The sequence below is a fragment of the Balaenoptera borealis genome (assembly GCF_965194805.1).
Source record: "Balaenoptera borealis genome assembly, chromosome: 1".
NCBI classification, from domain to species: domain Eukaryota; kingdom Metazoa; phylum Chordata; class Mammalia; order Artiodactyla; family Balaenopteridae; genus Balaenoptera; species Balaenoptera borealis.
The window spans coordinates 129555818-129569882 of NC_138860.1; the positions used below are offsets into that span (position 1 = coordinate 129555818).

At 36.5% G+C, this 14065-nt stretch overlaps 1 protein-coding gene across 4 annotated transcripts in view; it reads left to right on the forward strand.

The window, feature by feature from the left end:
* Positions 1–14065, forward strand: part of ERICH3 (glutamate rich 3) — a 116940-nt gene that overhangs the window by 37270 nt on the left and 65605 nt on the right. For 3 of the 4 annotated variants that reach the window (XM_082354754.1, XM_082354752.1, XM_082354755.1), the window contains 4 exons: positions 515–640; positions 4324–4395; positions 6008–6136; positions 10764–10922. In XM_082354754.1, coding sequence (XP_082210880.1) covers positions 515–640; positions 4324–4395; positions 6008–6136; positions 10764–10922 — 486 coding nt within the window. The remainder of the gene's footprint in view (positions 1–514; positions 641–4323; positions 4396–6007; positions 6137–10763; positions 10923–14065) is intronic. The other variant, XM_082354753.1, reaches the window with a different exon arrangement.

Below are 14065 nucleotides of genomic sequence, written 5' to 3' on the forward strand. Positions count from 1 at the left end.
TAGAGAGTGAAAGAAGAAAAGCAGTGTGAAAACAATGTAATGAAACCAATTATTTTAAAAACAAATTGATGAGATCCTCTGTAGCTTACATGTTTTGTCCTTCAAAGTATTTCCTGTGAGATCATCAGTCCTGTGATCACTGCTCCTATTCACTGTTTCAAGGTAGCACCCCCTGCCTTCTTCCCGAAGGTGTTCGAAAAAAAGAAATGAAAAGAACACCTGGGTTCCATTAAGGGAAAATTGTTACTCTAATGAAAACCTTGTTTTAAACGTCAAGTGCACCACCTGTATGTGTTTTCACAATGATGGGTATATGAGACTGCCTTTCTCTTTTGTTTCCTTATGAAACATTCATTAAAAGTGAAAGTTTATCAGCCATAGCATTACACCTCATTAGCCTTAAAAGACGCTGCTTCCTTCTCTGATCAACTGGCGGTCCATCTCTCTCTCTTAGGGAACTAACAATATATTTTCTGCTTTGTATTTCTATGTATGTTTTATTTATTCATGACAGATCACAAGAAATGGAAGAATACTTTCTGAAAAGGAATACAAACTAAATATCATGAAGAGGGATCACCAAAAATATATCCGGGAGTGCTTAGCCCAGGCTATTTTCCATAAGGTTCTTGATATGGAGGTACAAGTATTAACTATTTTCTTTACAACTGATATTTATTAATATGATAATTAATTAATAATACTTTCGGTACCCAGAAGCAGGGGAATTCTTCCTATATTTCATTAAAAAGGAATGGAACAAGGTGACCTGAGAAATACTCTATATCTCTCTAGGTAGTGAGGAGACAAGACACTGAAGTAAGCATTTCTTCATTTCAGTTAGGGAAAAATATGGACATCATTGTATATTTTGTGATATTTAATTTAACAAATGTAGAGTTTTAATCCGTAATGGCTACTTTAAAACATACCAGCCCTCACCATCTGTACCTCAATTTCCATTTGCTAAAAAAAAAAGTGACATCTGCTTAAATATCAGTAATTCCACTGCCATGAATTATTTCGGATTTGTTATTCTTTGAAGGCTCCGAAGCTCAGCCGTATGCTAAATTTCAAGGAGCAGGCATTGAAACATCTGCTGTCCCTCCTACTTTAGGCCACATTGGTCAGCACAGATTCACAACCCAAGTATCAACAACTTTTTTTGCAGTCTGACATGGCATTTTTAGAAGGATATCTAGCTAACTTGATAAATTATTTTAGCCTCGCTCCATGGAACTTGTAGTTTCAAGCATCAATGCCGTTTTAATGTCTGTGAAAAAGCATGTCACTTCTCGGCTTGACCAAGTAGCAGTAAATCAGAAAACTTGGCTCATAAAACCATTGACCTGTGGGTGCACTAAACATTTATGACCAACTGTAGAATCATCAGTAAACCAATACTAAGTGTAGTGCCACTCAAAATATTTATTATTATGCTACTATTAAATTGAGCAAGTGTTGTGCTCTCTTCAGATGTACATGAATTTAGGAATTCATTTTGTGATTTATGTAATGTGCATGAATTACATAGAATCATTGTTCATGGCTCCCAAATTCACTTCTTTATAAAAGTATTAGTTGGAATTCTACAACTAATGTTGAAAAAATAGTACAGTGTAAAATTAATTATACATAATTTCAAACTTAATCAGTAGGCACCAAGTTCTGTCTTAGCCTTGATTCCTGAACTTTCGTTTTCCAAAATTTCCTAGAATGCACACATCATAACTGTTAAATGTGCTGTTATTAAAGAGTCTTTGTGTATTCTTAAAGTTTGGAATAAATAGCTTAGATAAATGTTAACGTGTAATATATAATTTTATATAACATATAATATATTAATATAATTTAAAAATAAAATATTTCTAAATTGTTACATTTGTCTCACATTTAGTTTATGCTGATGCTGTTTACTAATGTTGTTGTATTACTATTCACATATTCATTCATGCAATAAACATTAATTGCAAGCTTACCATGTACCAGTATGGGGCTATGTGACATAGCTGTGAGATATAATTTTTTAAAAAATGCTGTAGGAAGTGATCAAATGCTAGAAGAGAGGAACAAATAGACTGAGCTCAGAAAAGAAGGGAATGATGACTTGCCTCTGTGAGAGTCAGAGGAAGCTGAACAGAGGCCCTGCTTTTTGAACTGAACCTGGAGGACTGAATGAAACTTGACATGAAAAGATAAGCAAGGCATTCCAGAGAGTGAAGACAGCAGGTGTGAAGTTACAGAGGTGTGAGGGGACATTGTGGATGGAAAGGAAAGCTCACTGAGGCCAGACTACACTGTGAGTTGGTTGAAAGAGTGGCAGGAAGTGACACTCTCCAATAAGTTGGGGTCCTGTTTCTGGAGGCCTTCAATTCCCAGCTAGGTTTGCAGTGTAGGTGAGGAAGCGATGAAACATTTTTCAGCACGGAGTGAAATAAATGAGCAGAGCTGTTTTAGAAAGATGATGTTGCTAAAAATGTGGAAGATGGATTAATGAGCTGGAGAAGATCGCAGGTGGGAGGTCAACTAGGCAGCTGTTGCCAGAGGCTGTGGGCTAACAGCAGTAGTGGACGTACTGGGGCGATGCCGCCGTCCACAGGGATCTGGAAGAGGGAGAGAGACCGACACTGCCTGCATGAGGAGCGGGGAAGGAGACACCCAGGGCCACTCTGAGGTTTCTAGCTTCGTGGTGTGTGCGTTGCAGGAAATTGGGAAGAACAACATGGGCTAGATAAGAACCTTCAAACGGTGAGAAAACCTGATAGAGTGGTGTCCTGGAAGCCAGGAGGGTCTCAAGCTGCAGGATGGTTCAATAAGATGACTACTGGGAGGTTTTTATGAAGAAAAAGAAGCCAAACAGGAAGTTAGTGTCAGATAGACCAAGATTCAAATTACAGTTCCACCACTGACTAGATGTATGACCTGGGGCAAGTTCATGACCCTCTGCTTCAGTTTCTTCATTTGTAAAATGAGACTGCTTAGCAATTGGAATTGTTCAAGAAGAGATGATGCACACGAGGCACTTTCGCAGCGCACAGATACGCACATAATGTGAGCTTGATCAATAAAATTGTGCTTCTGTGCAGTTCTGCATCCTACTTTTATCAGCATTACATGTATTTTGCATTTTTTAAACAAAATCCTAAGGCTGAATCATATCCCATTGTATATATGTACCACATCTTCTTTATCCATTCATCCGTCGGTGGACCTTTAGCTTGCTTCCACGTGTTGGCTATTGTGAAAACTGCTGCAATGAACATGGGATTGTAGAATATTCCAATTCTTGAATATATACCCAGGCGTGCAATTGATGGATCATAGGGTAGTTCTAATTTTGATTTTTTTGGGAACCACCATGCTCTTTTCCACAGTGGATGCACCAATTTACATTCCCAACAACAATGTACAAGGTTTCCCTTTTCTCCACATCCAACTTATATGAGGAATATAAACTAGTCAAACTCATAGAGGTAGAGGGTGAAATGGTGGTTGCCAGGGCCTGGGGGAGAGGAAAATCAGGAGGTATTACTTAACGGGGATAAAGTTTCAGTTACGCAAGATGAATAAGCCCTAGAGATCTACTCTATAGATCTATTGCCTATAGTTAACAATACTGTGTCGTATACTTAAAAATTTGCTAAGAGGATAGATCTTAAGTGTTCTTATCACAAACTAATAATAATAAAGAAGGTGGGAGGAAACCTTTAGATGTGATGGATATGTTTATGGCATAGATTGTAGTTGAGAGTTTCACAGGTATATACTTATCTCCAAAGTCATCAAGTTATATACATTAAATATGTACAACTTTTTGTATGTCAATCATACCTCAGTAAAGTGCTTTAAAAAACAAAAACAAAAACAAAACAAAAAAACCCCAAAATCTTTAGGAACCTTATTTTAATAATTATATTCTATTCCATTATGTGGATGGGCCAAAAACTTAAACCATTCTCTTTAAAGTTTACATTGCTCCTGAAATTTTGCTTTGAAGGAAAAAAAAACAACCTTTCAGACGACATATTTGTTCATAAAACATTTTTTTTTTATTATTCAGACTTCTCCCTAGGTTTAGAAATGAAAGTTATGGGTTACAGCGTAGGAACACTTTTAACTGCCTAATGTAGGTTAGGAATTGGCTTTCCAAAGAGTTGTACCAATTTATATTCCCACTTGCACACTTATGCAGGTGGTTCTTCTCCATCTCAATGACAAGAGGGGTAAATGAGAATACAGTTAGATAGTGGGATTATTTTCCTCTAAAAATTTCTTTGCTATAATTGATATGATTCTTTCCTCCACTCTTTCCTGTATGCTTAGCGTTACCATCAGCTTGAAATTAAAAAGAAACTGGAGACATTAGCTAGGAAGGAGCGAATTCAGAGATTTAAGGTAAGGAGCTACGTAACTCTTTTACTTCATAATATTATTTTATGATTTTGAAGGCCAATGGTACTATTATTGAAGTGGCTTGGGGGCACTTTATTTTGGGGTAACTCATAACTGAGGTCAAATGATTGTTCCACCAAGCTTAAATCTTGGCCACTATTATTCCAGAAGATCATGACAAAATAGGAGCTGCTGTGCAAGAGAAACTGTATAAGACACAAGTCATTGAAAGAAAAACTTGAAACCGTTCTTCTCAAGTTTGAAATTTTGCTTTTATATTTTCTTGATTGATTTGTGATAGAGGCCAAAAGATTTATTTGTCATAAAAGGTAAAAATAGATGGTGACATTCCCAATGTGATGGAAAATGGGGCATTTTAAGAATTATCCAATGGTACATTTTCATGTGAACGTGACCCTTGAAAATATATGGTAGGAAAGATCTACGTTAGCAAACAAAAGCATAAGATTTAGACATTTTGTGAAGGCATTTTAAGATTCCTTGTTTTTTACTTTTGCATTTGATATTTCATCTTTGCAGTCAACTTAGGAGATGTGTAAATTTAAATCAAGAGATGAAAGATTCAATTAGGCATGCTTGAAAGGTTTCAGTTTAGGTTGGCAGTTTTACTCAATTTCTTGAGCCATTCAAACCCACGTGTTGTTCTTCATTTTCAGGGTATTACAAATTTGGGGCTTAAGACACATTCCACAAACTGATGAATATTCGTAAAGCTTTTGTGGGATAACTCGCCATAGGAAACAGTAATTTTCCCTCTTGCCTGATAGACTCAAATCTATTTTATCTTAGTCAAAACATACTCTTGTTACAAAAGTGTTGTTAAATAACAGACAATAGGTCAGTTTTTCAAAATCAGAAAAGTTGGTGTGTAGAGATTTGCCGTTAAGTCAACTTTACCAATAGTGTCCTATATCGAGGACTGATAGATTCCATACTTTATCTGCTGAAATGTTGATGGAAAAAATAGTTACTGGAAAATGGTTCCTGAAACAGTGTTCTATTCACTCTCACCCAGATTGCCAGACACACTGACCAGATACATGGGCACATTATAGCATTGGCAGAAATTCCTGATAGACACTTCATTTCCTCTGTAAGATTTTTATTCGTAACATTTTCACCTATAACTGCACTTGGCGAAAGACCTATATTTTAGGTCCCCCATATGTAATATATAACCCTTTGCTTATGGCATTATTTAGTAATTTTTTAAGGCAGAAAAGTAATACTTTCTGGTAGTCTCTACTAATCAGAGTAGTGAGGAACATTGTGCTTCTTGTAATGATCTGCTTAAAGCAGATTAATAAATATTATTGCTGAAACTAAGGATACACTGCATCTGTAGCTATTACGGTGAGCAGAGCTATTTCTTTGGATAAAGCACACTCAATTTCCTGCCTTTCACTACCACACCCAGTGCCCAGTACAGCTGTGGAAACATCTCCTGATTATCATGATGGTCCTCAGAGGGAGTACTTTTGAAAAGAATGAGAAAGAACTTCTCTAGTCCTATAACACCTCTTATCTGGCAGGCACTAACGTAACCTAGATTACTAATTATGCATTGGTTTGTTAAATCACTTTCTTATTCCAGGGAGAGCACACAGGATGGACTATAGGAAATAACATGCCAATCCTGTCTCCCCGCCCCCCAGTTGGCCCCAAGACTAACCATGGCCATAGTGTTCTGGTTGATGAAGGACATTCCAGTCCAGTAACACTGGTGAGTCACGTTAATAGCACTCTGACCTGCACCATGCCAACTAATTAATTCATGATTTTGTATTACTCTCAGAAAGGACGCTCTCTGGGTACATGGTTGTATCATCTTGGGAATCCTACTGAGTGAAAACATAATCTTGTATCCATTCAACTCTGTCTTTACTGGTTGTCCCGCCTTCATTCACTATCACCCCTGTCAAATCCATTTTGTTACTGCTAGATTAGTTTTCTTAAAGTGCAGATTACTTATGTTACTTACATGCCCAAATACCTTCACTGGCTCTGTGTCACCTATAGAAAAGCCCAGACTCTTGCACCTGACATTTAAGACCCCAAGCCACATGACATCAATTTAGCTAACCTAATACTTTTCCCCACGATTACCCTTTAGCACCCTACAATGCAGCACAATTGAACCATTGGTTGTTCCATGCATGTTCTATATTTTCTGACCTCTGGATTTTTTTCTTGCTGTTTCCTCTACTCTTACCTTATCTTAAAGCTTCTTTATGCATACAAATTCAATGGTACTGCACAACATGTCGGGCCAGATACATCTGAGCTTCTTTTATCAAAAGTATATGCACACAGTCTAAGATAAAAATAATTAAATGTACAGAAATTCTGTTTAAAGAAATTGCACACTGACATTTCATTCCACTTCGCTTCATTTATAACCTAGGAGTGGTATTTGCTTGAAGGAACATAAGGTAGCTTGAAACAATATAGATACAGGAAAAGACTTGCAAAATATTTCCTGGCGGTTGATGGTTTCAGCTTTAAATGAATTGATTTGATGACATCTTTATTCTGGCTTTGTGTGGCCTAATGTATTTCCTTGTTAGCATGAACATTTTTTTGGATTGCACAATATTTGTAGAGGAATTGCAATGCTTTCACAGATTATTGAAGTAGGTTCATCACATATAGTGTTAAGCTTTGACATTTTCAAAAGATAAATATGTTTTGACATTTCTCGATGAACAGCTCACGTTATGAAAAGCAACCGTCTTCCCTTTGTTGTTATCATATTTCCAGGCTTCATTTAAATGTATATGTACACAAATAATTCTCTTATTGGGTGGCAAATTCACTAGACTCTCAAAAGCTTATCCTGGGTGAAACAAAAGAAACAAGGGCCATTTTCTATCTTCCCACCTGTTTCAGGGAGGAAAAACTCTTGAAAGGCTTTCTTTTCAATTTTCCAGCTGAACAGCCTCAATAAGTAGTTTATGATACATCCAGGAGATGTTAATGTGGCAGGAGTGAGAAAGTAATTTAAAAATTACAGGAACCACTGACACCAGCACTTTAGCAGCCTTTCTATCTGGTAAGCCAGGATTCTTCACTTGAAGAACCCTGCGGTGCTGCTGCCTCATAGGGGATACCTATTGTGATCTTGGAATTGCAGTTCCCATGTTACAGAAATTCAAGTCCTTCTTTTTTGTTTTCCTAACTTGGTTACATATCCTCTGAATTGGATTCCTGACCTCCAGGTGCCATTGGGATAAAGATAATAATCCTTTTGGGATATTGCCATCCATTTTTCTCTTTAAACTTTCTTGAGTGAATAAGGAGAGCATACGGTGAATAGTTACTTCACTTGGTCACTAATTGCACCTAAACTTTCAAAATAGCATGTAGGCTTTTAGCTGCACCATGCCATTAAAACTGTGGAAATCATTCAACTAATTTTGTACAAGCTTGGAAAATTCACCCCCAGAGATCTTCTACTAAGAATTAGAAATGCTCAGCTAAGCTGAGTAATCACCAGATAGTCAATTTCAATTCACATTCTGGTACAGTTTTGAAAATGTTAAGCTACAGTGCCATATATATTCCAAGAAAATATATTACGAACAGTTTAAAATATAGCAAATTTAAGGTGGCTCCTGATGTGGACTACAACAGTTTGTAGTTCACAGCTGTTAGTTGAATGGCGCAGATTTGTTTTTAGAGATACATGTAATCGGTTAAACATTTGACTGCCACATTCATCTAACTGAAAGCAAATGTGGGGAAGTAACATTTAGCACACAGCAGCCAATAGATCATGTTCTAGTTTAGAGTAACCTGCTTTCCAAGTCCTACATTCAGTGTTTTTGTGTTCAGTTGGATTTTTTTTTGACAGGAGTGGGTTTTAAGGCATATTTGTTTTACAGAGATTTGTTTGGATGATCTGATCCCTTTGTTCAGAAAACTTCTAGTCTGATTTCTCTTTGTGGGTTTTAAGACCTTTCGGCTTTTGGCTCATAGAGGCTTATGTCTTTTTTCTTTAAACCAAACGCTGCTCTAGTCAGTCCACTTGGCTTCTTGTCTAGGTTTGTATGCGGAGACCAAAATAACGACTTTAACATAAGGATGCGCTCCCCGCCTCAACACACACGCATGAGTCTCAGCTCCTGCACCATCTCTACTCTATGAGGCATCAAAAGCTCAGACTCCTTTTGTGTCGTTGATCTGCCAAATTTAGTGTGTTGCCTTCATCCACGCATACCAAGATGGTATATATATCACCGTGTGGATCTTTCAGCCAGAGCGAAGGGTATAAGGGGAAAGTGAAGATGCATTTCTTCTTTCTAAGGGCATGATCTGGAAGTTTCATATAGCACTTCTGCTCACATCTTACTGGCCCAAACTGAGACATACATCTATATGGAGTTTCAAGAGACACTGGGAAATACAGTCTTTATTTGTGATAGCCATGTTCCCTAATAAATATTCTATTACATGAAGAAAGGAAAACAGATATTGGGGAATATTCTCTTTGCTCCCCTTCCCATGTCTGGCTCACAACTGGCTCTTCTTACTGGGATGTTCAAATTTACCATTCCTCTTTTCTCCTTATCATTTTCTTCTTTTGCTCATTCATTTGGATAAAATGTAATTACTTCTGTGAAACTTTAATTTTTACTAGTCTCATTGGCTTATTCCAAATAACTTTTAGTTCTAAGTTCTATTAGTTTTCAGGTATTTTGTTGTTATTGTCTCTTTGGCAGTATTTGTGTGGTTCATTTGACACTAATTGTCTTGTGTTGCTGTTTAGATGTTAAAACTTACTTTTTCATCTCACAGTGACTAGAGTTGGAATTCAATAAGTGCTGATGTAACAAAATCAGAGTTTTGGCAACATATAACATGCTTGTCAAGATGGCGCTAAGACCAACTTTTGGTTGGTGGGAGCTGCCCTATCACCATTTTTTATATATTTATACAACACTTTGCCAGAGTTGAATATTTGTTGTCACCATTACACCGTGAGTCAATGTAATAAGCCTTATTCATTAATCATTTATATACTGTTGTTCTCACACTCTCTTACCCAAATTTGCATGTATTATTCTTAACAGGTTTTCTACTGTTTTATTGCAATAGAACAACTGGGCCAAACATCTTGTTTTTTCCATTTTTGAAACATTGCTGATCTTTATGCTAAAGTTACAATGTTCTGTCAGTGCTCCAAAAGACACATCTAATGCTCTGAACTGGCACTTTCGGTTTTCTCTGTAGTACATTCTTGATTAGAAAATGCATCAGTCAGGGTCTCAGCAGGAAACAGATGGCTCACACAAATAGGGTAATTAGGAAGGGTTTAATAAAGAAACTAGAAAGATGCAAGTGGGGTTAAGGAAAACCAACTGGGTATGTAAAGCATGCTGGGGTGAATACAATGGGGAACCACACCACATAGGCCTAGGGGGAAAGAGAGGACTTGGATACCAGAACCAGCTGGCAGGTTCTGGGAGAGGACTTCCTGATAGGAGCTGTGGACTTTGTTGGAGGGACCCAGCTGGCCCATCATAACCCTGGTTGGGAAGGGTCCAGGAGCATTAAGACCCCAGTCTCCTTCCCTCCTGTCTTTTGATCTCCTGCCAGTGTCTTTCGTTGGCCAAATCCAACTGGAATCCTGAGGTTAGTTGATGTAGTCCATAAAGAAATAACTCCCAGCAGCCAGAGCAGAACAGAGAAGACAGAGAAGAGGGGCAAATGGAAACTATCCAGCCTGGAAAACATCTCCATTTTGACAGTGTTTTCCAAAGTTGCCAGTTACAATTTTTCAGTTTTGTTTTCCTAGTATTTCAAGGAAGAGGTTGAATAAATGGTAATGCATTAGAAGTAAGTATTTGCCTTCCCTCTTTTTGAATCATATTGTCTGCTTTTACTTCAGCACCAATCTTAAGACCTAAAGGACTCGTACTAGAGTTGATGTTGAAAACATTTAAACAGGAATGAGTTCATTTTAATCATAAGCCCTTAGATCTCTAAATTAGGAACATTATTCAACTTAACATTTAATTGAGCAAAGCCATTCAACTTACAGCATCAATTAGGTATTGTAAGCGAGTTCACAGTGTGAATAAAATACAGGAACCTAACAGAGAACATCTCCTTTATCCAAAATACTCTACAGTTGTGGCAGTTAGGTATGTAGAGGACTGCCACACCATATGTTTTAACAAATACGTTGGGTCATAAGAATATGTATAATGGAAGGACATAATTAAAGGTTAATCTGTTCAGTAAAAAGGCACCATTAATTAGTCTAGGCAATTTGTTGAGCTATTAATTGGTCCTGGAGACATGTCAAGATACTAATTTAAATGGAATTTTTTTCCCTAATTGTCTAGACAGCCCCTCGACCATACACTGCCCCAGGAAATACGCAGCCTCCAATTCGATTACAACCTCTACCCAGTAATCCTGCAGTAGGAACTGCTCCAAAGGTAACTTCGGGGTCCAGATCAAAAACCTCATTGCTGGAAAATGAAGCTCCATTTCCCATTGGGGTAAATGCTTTTTCTTCACAGTCTTTAAGATGCTAGATTCAATTAATCTATTTAGTGAAATATATATTTTGCACTTATTAAGCACTTGCCATGTATGTCTGTTTAATTATTTCTTACTTTAATTGGAAGGCCTATAATTTCCGTGTTATTGGGCAAAAGAGTAAGGAATAGATTTGTAATAATTTAAGATGATCTCTCATGAATTTGAAAGGTTGTGTGAAAAACAAAGAGGAACTTTTTATAGCTAGATATGACTTCTATCAGAATAGACCAAGTTTTGACTGCTTCCAAATTTTAAATGCATGAAACCTAGAAAATGAAACTTTCCAAGAATAGGTTTGCATTTGCATGCCGACTTACTTTACCATCAGTGTATGAAATTGCTTCAAGTTTGACTCTGGAGAAGGTTGGATATAGAAGGAAAAGAATGTCCATCTTTAAAAAAATCCTGAATTAATCACACACAGAAGCTTGACTATGCTTCCTTTTCAAGGTTATATCTCAGGTAATTTTCACTTATTTTAATAGAGCACAGGAAGGAGGTATGATAGCCATAAAATATGAGTTACTTAAAAGGGAAGGATAATTGGGACATTTAGTAATTAGGGAAGGTATTGTTTGTATTTTTAAGAGCAAGAAGAAACATTTGCCAGCTTAAGATAGAATCTGTGTTATGAGTACAATTGTAATTATGCTCAAATGGGTGAATTTAGCTCCATTAATTATTAGGAAACATATGACATATGAAATTAAGATATTTTTATCTAAAGCTGACAGATGACCTTGACACTAAGAAATTAATTCAGACAGATAAATTATTGTTTTTCACATTAAAAGTATAAACATAACCCTAAAATGATAAATAATATTTAAATCCATTTAATATGCTTTTCAGCTTGTGAAGCATTTTTCACAAACCTTACTTTAGTTAATTTAATAGTAGTTTCTTGGAAAGAAGGAGAAATTATACCAAAAGTGGTGGCATTTTGTCTAGGACGACTGCTTAGAGCTAGGCGGGAACTTATTGGGTCATAAGCCAATTAGGTTGACACTTTCTTGGATCTGGTCTCCACTTTAAATGTCCAGAGATTTCCCATTTCAAGCTAGTGTCCAGGAATAGTCAGATCTTGAGAGATTGTCTCAAGCTAACTAAAATAACACATGACAAGCCCATTTTTTCTCACTATAGTAAATCAAAATAGGGAATCAAATCATAATTAGGGACCATTAATTCACCAGATTAACAATTAAATCAAAGCTTGTAGGAGCAGTACATTTTCCCCTTATAGGCAGACCTACATGGGAAGCCAGATCACAATGAGAAGGTTGCCTGGAGTACGGAATCAGAATGAGGGAATATGGTAGAATGGAATGTTAATGGCATCAGGTCATCTTAGCTTGATGCGTCTGTCTCCTCTTAGGAATGGGCTTGCCAAAGGTACCAGAAAGCTCGAAGGTCTTTGGCTAAAGCCCTCTGTATCTTCCAGGGATAACTTTGCCTTTAGGACCAGAAATATTCAAAGTCCAATGGGTGGAATTTCCTGTCCCTTAGTTAGTACTCAGATGGGCACTTTCCACGTTTGCCAAGGTGATTATATTCTTTTCTAAGTTCCTATATCTATTAACTCTACTTGATCGGACCCATCTTTATGTTAGATATGTGAGCACTATCCATCAGGTAATATTTAATTTTTTCTGACTAGCGAACGATTTTTCTTTTAGGTGATTTTCCAAATCTGCTCTGAGCCACTGGGTAGATTTATTAATTAAATCTGCACAGGGCCTTTTATGCCGACAAGATTGAGATCAATTCCATGTTAATTTCAACTAGCTAAACTTACATTTTTCATCCAGTGGAATTTATTGGGCACTTACTATGGACTGGGTCCTGCTCTAGGCATTGATGATATATCAACTATCAAAGCAGACAAAATTCTCTGACTTTTTGGAGCTTATACTGTGATGTACATAGGCAAAATATACTGCCAGGAAAGACATGCAATTCTTTCAATGGCATTGATGATGAAAATTACTTAATATAAAATCAGACAAGAAATTCCTAAAGAATAATAGTCTGCATGATTGCTGAGTATGTAGTAAGCACCCACTAAAAGAGTAAAAGATATGCATGGGGGAATTGTTTGAAGGTGCAATAGACTTAAGCAGGTTGAATTTTCTAAGTATCAGGGGTGAGGAGCTTTGATTTAGGCAAAAGCAATTTGGTCAAAACAGACTGGCTGAGATGCTACTGAGTAAAATTAATGGTGTGATTGAAAATGATTATCCGTAGAATGAGAGTTTCTTATACACTGTTGATAGGAGTAGAAATTGGTACAACTATTTGTGAAGGCAATATGGGAATATCAACATTTTAAATGAACATGCTCATGCATTTTAGCATATTGGAATTTATCCTAGGAACACACATGCATGTGGAAAGAAACAGATTCAGGAATATTTAGTATTGTAATATTTGCAATAGTGAACATTTGGAAGACACCTAAGAAGGTATTGTTTAAAAATGTTATGGCATATTAAAGTATATTAAAAAATAAGGTAAATTATTTATACTGGCATGGGAAGATGTCCAAGATGCTTTGGGCTAAAAAAAAGCAAGGTAAGGAGCAGAAGGTTAATTTTTTTAATTTACTAAACCATTTCCAAATAAGGTACGCCATTGATTGATAACTACTTAGAAATTAAAAGATAACCCCCAGGCCCAAAAAGTTCTGGATTCATTGATTTTATTGTTTTATTATCTTGTTTTCACTTCTTTAATTTATATTTGTTATTACAATGTCAATGCACACCATCACAGAAAAATTGGAAAATGTAAGAAAAGAAAAATGAGAGCATAAATAATACCTGCAACATCAAGCATTCTAACAATTCTAAACCCCTTGGTGAATATCTATCTATTTAAATCACTTTCTGTTCACATAAATGTTGTTTTCAGTCAAAATATGGCATATACATGCCTTTATTTAACCTGCTTTTGTTTATTCAGCAATGAGAATGTTTGGGGAATGACTTCCCTTTCGTAAAAATAACTTTTCACAATTTAAGCATCTCAAAATAAAGAATAAATTGGCAGAAAATGAATTTAAAACAATACCAAATAAATTGGTATAAAACGGATAAAA